The sequence below is a fragment of the Oncorhynchus keta genome, chromosome 32 (assembly GCF_023373465.1).
Source record: "Oncorhynchus keta strain PuntledgeMale-10-30-2019 chromosome 32, Oket_V2, whole genome shotgun sequence".
NCBI classification, from domain to species: domain Eukaryota; kingdom Metazoa; phylum Chordata; class Actinopteri; order Salmoniformes; family Salmonidae; genus Oncorhynchus; species Oncorhynchus keta.
The window spans coordinates 32516155-32528124 of record NC_068452.1 but is presented as its reverse complement, the minus strand read 5'-3'; the positions used below and the strand labels follow the sequence as shown (position 1 = coordinate 32528124).

Below are 11970 nucleotides of genomic sequence, written 5' to 3'. Positions count from 1 at the left end.
TAGTACACTAAACACACTGGTCACACATAGTACACTAAACACACTGGTAATACACAGTACACTAAACACACTGGTAATACATAGTACACCAAACACACTGGTCACACACAGTACACTAAACACTCTGGTCACACATAGTACACTAAACACACTGGTAATACACAGTACACTAAACACACTGCTCACACATACTACACTAAACACACTGTACACTAAACACACTGGTCACACATAGATACTAAACACACTGGTCACACATAGTACACTAAACACACTGGTCACACATAGTACACTAAACACACTGGTCACACACAGTACACTAAACACACTGGTCACACATAGTACACTAGACACACTGTACACACATAGGACACTAAACAAACTGTACACTAAACACACTGGTCACACATAGTACACTAAACACACTGGTCACACATAGTACACTAAACACACTGGTCACACATAGTACACTAAACACACTGGTCATACATAGTACACTAAGCACACTGGTCAGACATAGTACACTAAACACACTGGTAATACACAGTACACTAAACACACTGGTAATACATAGTACACCAAACACACTGGTCACACACAGTACACTAAACACTCTGGTCACACATAGGACACTAAACACACTGGTAATACACAGTACACTAAACACACTGGTAATACATAGTACACTAAACACACACAGTACACTAAACAATCTCTGGTCACACATAGTACACTAAACACACTGGTCACACACAGTACACTAAACACACTGGTCACACATAGTACACTAAACACACTGTACACACATAGTACACTAAACACACTGTACACTAAACACACTGTACACACATAGTACACTAAACACACTGGTCACACACAGTACACTAAACACACTGGTAATACACAGTACACTAAACACACTGGTCATACATAGTACACTAAACACACTGGTAATACACAGTACACTAAACACACTGGTAATACATAGTACACTAAACACACACAGTACACTAAACACTCTGGTCACACATAGTACACTAAACACACTGGTCACACACAGTACACTAAACACACTGGTCACACATAGTACACTAAACACACTGTACACTAAACACACTGGTCACACACAGTACACTAAACACACAGGTCACACATAGTACACTAAACACACTGTCCACACATAGTACACTAAACACACTGGTCACACACAGTACACTAAACACACTGGTCACACATAGTACACTAAACACACTGTACACACATAGTACACTAAACACACTGGTCACACATAGTACACTAAACACACTGGTCACACATAGTACACTAAACACACTGTACACACATAGTACACTAAACACACAGTACACTAAACACACTGGTCACACATAATACACTAAACACACTGGTCACACATAGTACACTAAACACACTGGTCACACATAGTTCACTAAACACACTGATCACACATACTACACTAAACACACTGTACACTAAACACACTGGTCACACACAGTACACTAAACACACAGGTCACACATAGTACACTAAACACACTGTACACACATAGTACACTAAACACACTGGTCACACACAGTACACTAAACACACTGGTCACACATAGTACACCAAACACACTGTACACACATAGTACACTAAACACACTGTACACTAAACACACTGGTCACACATAGATACTAAACACACTGGTCACACATAGTACACTAAACACACTGGTCAAACATAGTACACTAAACACACTGGTCACACACAGTACACTAAACACACTGGTCACACATAGTACACTAGACACACTGTACACTAAACACACTGGTCACACATAGTACACTAAACACACTGGTCACACATAGTACACTAAACACACTGGTCACTCATAGTACACTAAACACACTGGTCATACATAGTACACTAAGCACACTGGTCATACATAGTACACTAAACACACTGGTAATGCACAGTACACTAAACACACTGGTAATACATAGTACACCAAACACACTGGTCAGACACAGTACACTAAACACACTGGTAATACATAGTACACTAAACACACATAGTACACTAAACACACTGGTCACACACAGTACACTAAACACACTGGTCACACATAGTACACTAAACACACTGTACACACATAGTACATTAAACACACTGTACACTAAACACACTGGTTACACACAGTACACTAAACACACAGGTCACAAATAGTACACTAAACACACTGTACACACATAGTACACTAAACACACTGGTCACACACAGTACACTAAACACACTGGTAATACACAGTACACTAAACACACTGGTAATACATAGTACACTAAACACACACAGTACACTAAACACTCTGGTCACACATAGTACACTAAACACACTGGTCACACACAGTACACTAAACACACTGGTCACACATAGTACACTAAACACACTGGTCACACATAGTACACTAAACACACTGGTCATACATAGTACACTAAATACACTGGTCACACACAGTACACTAAACACACTGGTCACACATAGTACACTAAACACACTGTACACACATAGTACACTAAACACACTGGCCACACATAGTACACTAAACACATTGTACACACATAGTACACTAAACACACAGTACACTAAACACACTGGTCACACATAATACACTAAACACACTGGTCACACATAGTACACTAAACACACTGGTCACACATAGTACACTAAACACACTGATCACACATACTACACTAAACACACTGTACACTAAACACACTGGTCACACATAGATACTAAACACACTGGTCACACATAGTACACTAAACACACTGGTCACACATAGTACACTAAACACACTGGTCACACACAGTACCCTAAACACACTGGTCACACATAGTACACTAGACACACTGTACACACATAGTACACTAAACACACTCTACACTAAACACACTGGTCACACATAGTACACTAAACACACTGGTCACACACAGTACACTAAACACTCTGGTCACACATAGTACACTAAACACACTGGTCACACACAGTACACTAAACACACTGGTCACACATAGTACACTAAACACACTGTACACACATAGTACACTAAATACACTCTACACTAAACACACTGGTCACACATAGTACACTAAACACACTGGTCACACATAGTACACTAAACACACTGGTCATACATAGTACACTAAATACACTGGTCACACACAGTACACTAAACACACTGGTCACACATAGTACACTAAACACACTGTACACGCATAGTACACTAAACACACTGGTCACACATAGTACACTAAACACACTGGTCACACATAGTACACTAAACACATTGTACACACATAGTACACTAAACACACAGTACACTAAACACACTGGTCACACATAATACACTAAACACACTGGTCACACATAGTACACTAAACACACTGGTCACACATAGTACACTAAACACACTGATCACACATACTACACTAAACACACTGTACACTAAACACACTGGTCACACATAGATACTAAACACACTGGTCACACATAGCACACTAAACACACTGGTCACACATAGTACACCTAACACACTTGTCACACACAGTACCCTAAACACACTGGTCACACATAGTACACTAGACACACTGTACACACATAGTACACTAAACACACTCTACACTAAACACACTGGTCACACATAGTACACTAAACACACTGGTCACACACAGTACACTAAACACACTGGTCACACATAGTACACTAAACACACTGGTCATACATAGTACACTATGCACACTGGTCATACATAGTACACTAAACACACTGGTAATACACAGTACACTAAACACACTGGTAATACATAGTACACCAAACACACTGGTCACACACAGTACACTAAACACTCTAGTCACACATAGTACACTAAACACACTGGTAATACACAGTACACTAAACACACTGGTAATACATAGTACACTAAACACACTGTACACACATATTACACTAAACACACAGTACACTAAACACACTGGTCACACACAGTACACTAAACACACAGGTCACACATAGTACACTAAACACACTGTACACACATAGTACACTAAACACACTGGTCACACATAGTACACTAAACACACTGGTCACACATAGTACACTAAACACACTGTACACACATAGTACACTAAACACACAGTACACTAAACACACTGGTCACACATAATACACTAAACACACTGGTCACACATAGTACACTAAACACACTGGTCACACATAGTGCACTAAACACACTGATCACACATACTACACTAAACACACTGTACACTAAACACACTGGTCACACATAGATACTAAACACATTGGTCACACATAGTACACTAAACACACTGGTCACACATAGTACACTAAACACACTGGTCACACACAGTACACTAAACACACTGGTCACACATAGTACACTAAACACACTGTACACACATAGTACACTAAACACACTGTACACTAAACACACTGGTCACACATAGTACACTAAACACACTGGTCACACATAGTACACTAAACACACTGGTCACACACAGTACACTAAACACACTGGTCACACATAGTACACTACTTACTCTACCAAACAACTCTGGCTAAATGCCATCTTCCTCACAGATCAACACATAGTACACTAAACACACTGGTAATACACAGTATACTACTTACTCTACCAAACAACTCTGGCTAAATGCCATCTTCCTCACAGATCAACACATAGTACACTAAACACACTGGTAATACACAGTATACTAACAACTCTACCAAATAACTCTGGGTAAATTACATCTTCCTCACAGATCAACACACAGTACATCCCTTACACCTCAGATGCTAAGCTTGTGTTGCTATGACCTATGACCCGCCCAGCTGTAGTCCCACTGTCTCTTCAGTATTGATGCCATCGGTGGAGTGTGTCTCAATAGTCTTCCTCTCCCCATATATTTTCCTACACCTGGAAAATTCTGGAAGAAGACTCCTCATTAGCAATGTTGTGTCTCCAGGTACTCTCCAGTTGGTATCGCCTCTCTGATCTCAGGGAAGATAGCAGCCATCGGGGACCTGGAGGTGGTGGCTAGACAGCTGGGCATGTACATGGTGACAGTCATAGTGGGCCTAATGATCCACGGGAGCATTATCCTGCCACTCATCTTCTTCTCCATCACAAGGAAGAGCCCCTTCACCTTCTACTCCGGGATCTTCCAGGCCTGGATCACTGCCCTGGGCACCGCCAGCAGGTAGGGGAGGAACACTCTAGGGGGGGTTGGGGGTGTGTGTGTGGGGGGGTGTATATACTATGTTTAGATCATTTGTGCTGGTGTGTATTTTCTGGACGGGCGGGCGGGCGGACGGGCGGGCGGGCGGGCGGGCGGGCGGGCGGGCGGGCGGGCGGACGGACGGACGGACGGACGGACGGACGGACGGACGGACGGACGGACGGACGGACGGACGGACAGACAGACAGACAGACAGACAGACAGACAGACAGACAGACAGACAGACAGACAGACAGACAGACAGACAGACAGACAGACAGATTGACAGTCCCTGCGTTGTAAATGTCTGGGGCTCTGGATAAGGGGCCAAACTGGCCATGTTTCCGCTGCTTCTGAATCTGTTGTGCTGCTCAAACCAACTGTCATTTTGAAGCATTAGGGAGGCTTTACAGAATAAGAGTAATCCTATCAACTTTCTCTAATTATATTATGACCTGGGCTTAGTTTAGGCTCAAATCAAATTCCTGCAATTCACATGTTGGATTGTAAAATACACTTGCTGTTATGATAATGCTGTTAGATTTCAACCCTTCTCTCACCCTCTCTGTCCTCCTCCCCTCTTTTTTAACTCTCACTTTGTACTCTCACCCTCCCTCTCCCTCACTCTCCCTCACAATTTTTTACCCTCTCTCTCCTTCTCTCAGTGCTGGAACGTTATTTGTCTACATCCTTTTCTTACCCACTCTCTCCTTCTCTCAGTGCGGGAACATGACCTGTCTACATCCCTTTCTTACCCTCTTTCTCCTTCTCTCAGTGTGGGGACGTTACCTGTCTACATCCCTTTCTTACCCTCTCTCTCCTTCTCTCAGTGCGGGAACGTTACCTGTCTACATCCCTTTCTTACCCTCTCTCTCCTTCTCTCAGTGCGGGAACGTTACCTGTCTACATCTCTTTCTTACCCTCTCTCTCCTTCTCTCAGTGCGGGAACGTTGCCTGTCTACATCCCTTTCTTACCCTCTCTCTCCTTCTCTCAGTGTGGGAACGTTGCCTGTCTACATCCCTTTCTTACCCTCTCTCTCCTTCTCTCAGTGTGGGAACGTTACCTGTCTACATCCCTTTCTTACCCTCTCTCTCCTTCTCTCAGTGCGGGAACGTTACCTGTCTTACATCCCTTTCTTACCCTCTCTCTCCTTCTCTCAGTGCGGGAACGTTACCTGTCTACATCCCTTTCTTACCCTCTCTCTCCTTCTCTCAGTGCGGGAACCTTACCTGTCTTACATCCCTTTCTTACCCTCTCTCTCCTTCTCTCAGTGCGGGAACGTTACCTGTCTTACATCCCTTTCTTACCCTCTCTCTCCTTCTCTCAGTGCGGGAACGTTACCTGTCTACATCCCTTTCCTACCCTCTCTCTCCTTCTCTCAGTGCGGGAACGTTACCTGTCTTACATCCCTTTCTTACCCTCTCTCTCCTTCTCTCAGTGCGGGAACGTTACCTGTCTACATCCCTTTCTTACCCTCTCTCTCCTTCTCTCAGTGCGGGAACATTACCTGTCTACATCCCTTTCTTACCCTCTCTCTCCTTCTCTCAGTGCGGGAACGTTACCTGTCTACATCCCTTTCTTACCCTCTCTCTCCTTCTCTCAGTGTGGGAACGTTACCTGTCTACATCCCTTTCTTACCCTCTCTCTCCTTCTCTCAGTGCGGGAACGTTACCTGTCACATTTCGCTGTCTGGAGGAGAATCTGAAGATCGATAAGCGCGTGACGCGTTTCGTGCTGCCCATCGGAGCCACCATCAACATGGACGGTACAGCCCTGTACGAGGCGGTGGCAGCCATCTTCATCGCTCAGATGAATGACATCAACCTGGACGCAGGACAGATCGTTACCGTCAGGTAGGCCTCTTCTTTACCACTAACAACCCTGGCCCAGGGGGTTTCTTAGGATACTTTTGTGTTGAGGTGTGTTACCTTGGTGTAATTAAATTATGCTTTTAGGTATAGTACTCAAGTGCAGTGATGTTTTTAAGGTTGTCATGCTCTGTATGTATGTAAGAGAAAGCTGTGTCACTTCCTCCATGGGTTTTGTACCTTGAAATAGTCATCTAACTGTAGGTTTACAGTATGTATCAGTTGTGCTTGCTGATGACTTTTATGAGTCACATGCTAATGCATTCTGTGGTGACAATGTCTTGGAATGAGAAACATGTGTGTAACATCAAGTCCCACTTCTCTTTCCTCTCCCTCACTCCTTCCCCTCCTCTCCTCTCAGTATGACAGCCACCCTGGCCAGTGTGGGAGCGGCCAGTATTCCCAGCGCAGGCCTGGTCACCATGCTGTTGATCCTTACAGCTGTGGGCCTGCCCACCCAAGACATCAGCCTGCTAATCGCTGTCGACTGGCTGCTGTGAGTCACATAATAATAATAAATAATAATATATGCCATTTAGCAGACGCTTTTATCCAAAGCGACTTACAGTCATGTGTGCATACATTCTACGTATGGGTGGTCCCGGGGATCGAACCCACTACCCTGGCGTTACAAGCGCCATGCTCTACCAACTGAGCTACAGAAGGACCACAATTTACTGCACTCTACATACACACAATCACTGTGATGTTACACTTCAGATACTCTGGTCTTTGTTTTCAACAGCATGATGACATTAGACTACAATGATTCAATGTTGCTGATTATCTCTATGAAATAAAAGTAGGGTACGTCAAGCTCTGTCAAAATGCAACGCATATTGTCAACTGTAAAGTGTAGAGTGGTAGTTAGCTGTAGATGCCATTGCTATTGTTGGCATCTACTCATCCATGAGAGCTCCTGTCATGTAGTGTACCTGTAACACAGTGATCAGTCATGGCTGACTCCAGCATTGTCTGTCTGTTGGGCCAGTGACAGAATGCGTACCTCAATCAACGTGGTGGGCGACTCGTTTGGTGCTGGGATTGTGGACCACCTGTCCAGGGCAGAGCTAGCTGAGATTGACGCCGAACTCCTCTCCCCTGAGGATGAGGAGTTCATCCCCCCGGCCCCTGTCCTCACCGAGATAGACCTGGTGGACCCCAAGAGACCTCCCGAGTTACCCCCACGCTCCCCCCGCCCACCCAAACTCAACCACCACGGCCACTCCAACCTGTCACAGATCTACTCCATCACCAACTCTCCCCGCTCCGTCCGCTCTCCATCCCCCCATTCTGTCCGCTCTCCCTCCCCGCGCTCCAACTGTTCCCACTCTCACTCCCCACGGCCCTCTGCCTTCCGTACCCATTCCCCACGTATCCTCCGCAGAACAGAGCCTGGCTACTGCGCCCTGCCAAGCCACGACAACCAGGTAGGCAGGGTTACAGCTACCACTAGTCCTAGGGCTCAATCCTAACTTCTTGTTAATCATGTTTTGATATCAAGGGAATATTTGTGTGAACATTTGAGTTGGATGGTCCTTTGATGGCCTGTCTCTGATTTTATTCCTCTTTGTCTTCCCAGATCCCCACACTCCCTCGCTCCCACAGAGAGAGAGACAGAGGGGATAGAGACAGAAGGGAAAGAGACAGGGAAAGAGACAGGGAAAGAGACAGAGAGAGAGATAGAGAGAGAGATAGAGGAATAGAGAGGGAGAGACTGCGGGGGCGAGACAGCGACCGATATCAGAGCGAGACAGAGGAAGAGGAGGAGAGGGATAGGGTGCTGGATGAAGGGAGTGAAGGAGAAGAGAGTGACGACACTGCTTACGACCGCAGGAACACCATCCTGCCCTGCGACCTGCCCTGATTGGGACGCCTCTATGAAAACACTTCTGTTTTACCACAGTTTCACCACACTTCCCCCAATTTACTGCACTCTACCACCTAGTACCACTGTGGTGGTTTTGATAGGGGTCTGGGTTGGTGGATGCAGTGCTCTACAAATGGTTACTATTTAGTAGTTGTCTGATTTGAGTGTTCTTGTGTGATTTGAGTCCTGTTTGACATGATCAGGGATCAATAAGCTTGCTTTGAGCGATGACGATATTTATGTTGCTATGGCAACACCCTTTAATAATCTTTGGAAAAAAGAGCCCATGCCCTAACTTTTACCCTTCAGTGTGCTGCAGAAGGGAGCTTTAACTTAGTGTTGTGTCTTCTGTCAACCCAGCTCTATTCTCTGATAATCATTGTCTTGTTCTAATCATTTCAGCTAGCCAGTTCCTCAACCTTATCCTCTACCCTCTAGCATGGCTGAGAGAGACGCTGTACTGAGATCTTGGTGTTCAGTGTCAGTCAACGCACAATCAGAAATGTTCTCTTCTCAACTTCCAAAAGGTCATCTGTAGAACATCGTCCATCTCCAGCTGTACTGTATCGAATGAATCAACAAATAATTATTAATTCTACTTATATGTAAGTTAAAATGTGAGATAAACTTGCGTGTAGCAACTATATGTAATTAAAGGTAACAAACACACTGTAGTCAAACTATTTTTATACTATTCTACCTCCTCGCTCTCTCTTCTCTTCCTCTCCTTGTCCTCTACAAACTCAACACTTCACTTGACTTTACCTCATCTTGTACCTCAATCATAATACGGTTATTGTTGTTAATATTGTTATTTCTCAGTACGTATGGTTAGTCATTTTTTCTCATTGTCTGTTGTCTGAAATGATGGTTGTTAGTAATTTTAGACATTTTTTCCAGCACAACAGTCTTCAGTCTGTGTTGCACAGCAGTCTGTTTTCATTGTGATTCACGTATTCATTTACTTGTTGTTTCATTACTCTTGTACTTATAACTCTTGTACTCTTGTAATTATTTATTGGTTAATTAAGAGATATTGTCATTGGTTCTGTCATATTGATTTGTTTTCCTCTGTCCCTCTGAAATGCCTTTCATTGAAGGTCATTACTGCCTACCCAAATCCTTCAGTCTTAATGCAGGTTTGCAGATCCAGGTTTTGTGTATATTGTATGTAATAAAATCTTAGAGATTTATTTAAATTACAATGGCAAAGATTTGGTTATTTCTGTACCTTGTGTAAAAACTGTGTACGGATTAGTACTACAAAAAGGGGACACACATCAATATTTTGTGACTAAAGACAGTGATGAAATCCAGTGGACAAGGATATTACTGGACGTTCAAGTTGCAACTGGCACACCAAACCTCGAACACACACATTCACACACACACACACACACACACACACACACACACACACACACACACACACACACACACACACACACACACACACACACACACACACACACACACACACACACACACACACACACACACACACACACACACACACACACACACACACACACTGATGAGACAAAGGCACACAGATATATCAACACACTTAATCCTCTCAAAGAAGAGTTGGGGAGGGATGGAGTTGGGGAGGGATGGAGTTGGGGAGGGAGAGAGAGAGAGAGAGAGAGAGAGAGAGAGAGAGAGAGAGAGAGAGAGAGAGGAGGGAGGGAGGGAGGGAGGGAGAGAGAGAGAGAGAGAGAGAGAGAGAGAGAGAGAGAGAGAGAGAGAGAGAGAGAGAGAGAGAGAGAGAGAGAGAGAGAGAGAGAGAGAGAGAGAGAGAGAGAGAGAGAGGAGGGAGGGAGGGAGGGAGGGAGGGAGGGAGGGAGGGAGGGAGGGAGGGAGGGAGGGAGGGGAGGAATAGAAGAACGGCAGATGGCCAGAAAGACGTCAATCCAACTCATTCTTCCAGACAGCGCAGGGCACTGTGGGTAATTGCAAACAGGACTGACGTCACGGAGAGAGGAGGAGAGGATGAGAGAAACAGGTAGATAATAAGGGAAAGCTTCAGGCCACAACAGGCCACCACCACCTAGTGAACCCAGTGAACAGGGACAGACATGCCTCGACTCTCTGGGTGAAGGTATTCAACAAAACAGACAGACTATGATTCATTACTCTATTTATATGTAGTGAACTGAGTCTTTTCGGCTCACATACAGGAATTTCTTACACAACAAGATTGCCACTTGTATTTTTTTGTCAATTTAATGAATAGCAACCAAAAACAAGCATAAATCACTCAAAACCACAAAATGAGTTGTCCATATATTACACTAGAAACATCTAACCCACAACACGACATCGGAATGTCAGCCAACCCGGAGGGGAGGGGGTTAGGGTATGTAATCATTGGGACAGTCATCAAGCAGTGAGGGTATGAAGAGACTCATCTGCTCAAATCGTCAGTGTTGCTGAAAACCCATCAACTCATTTCAACTTCACTTCAGTCTGGCTTTTCTCCAGTTTTATTTAGAAGCATTTCTCTCTTTTATCAACAGTCACTGAGTTTCCTCAGTCCTCCCTGGCAGAGTAGGGTATGGAACTGGTGGATGTTATTTCTATGTAGAGGATGGTTATTGTTGCCATTACATTAGTGTCACACTTGTCGCATGTTTATTTAATCCCACCTGCACATTTCACCATTTGTGCCAACTAGGCTTTTTCAGGGCGGAGGGTGAAGAATGTTGCAGAAAGAAATGCATTACTGTCACGGCTGATGAAAGGAGCGGACCAAGGTGTAGCGTGGTGAGCGTAAATGTTATTTAATTAAGAAAAAGACGCAGAACAAAACAATACACACTACAAAACAAAACCGTGAAGCTTAAGGCTAAGTGCCATAAAGAAAGTCAACTTCCCACCAAGACAGGTGGGAAAAAAGGCACCTAAGTATGGTTCCCAATCAGAGACAACGATAGA

At 44.2% G+C, this 11970-nt stretch overlaps 1 protein-coding gene across 1 annotated transcript in view; it reads left to right on the top strand.

The window, feature by feature from the left end:
- The window catches only part of slc1a9 (solute carrier family 1 member 9), an 89042-nt gene extending 78810 nt beyond the window's left edge, over positions 1-10232 (top strand). Inside the window, exons 7-11 of the mRNA XM_052491433.1 lie at positions 5043-5276; positions 6954-7148; positions 7525-7659; positions 8155-8593; positions 8746-10232. Coding sequence (XP_052347393.1) covers positions 5043-5276; positions 6954-7148; positions 7525-7659; positions 8155-8593; positions 8746-9030 — 1288 coding nt within the window. The 3' untranslated portion in view covers positions 9031-10232. The remainder of the gene's footprint in view (positions 1-5042; positions 5277-6953; positions 7149-7524; positions 7660-8154; positions 8594-8745) is intronic.
- The last annotated feature ends 1738 nt before the right edge of the window (positions 10233-11970 follow it).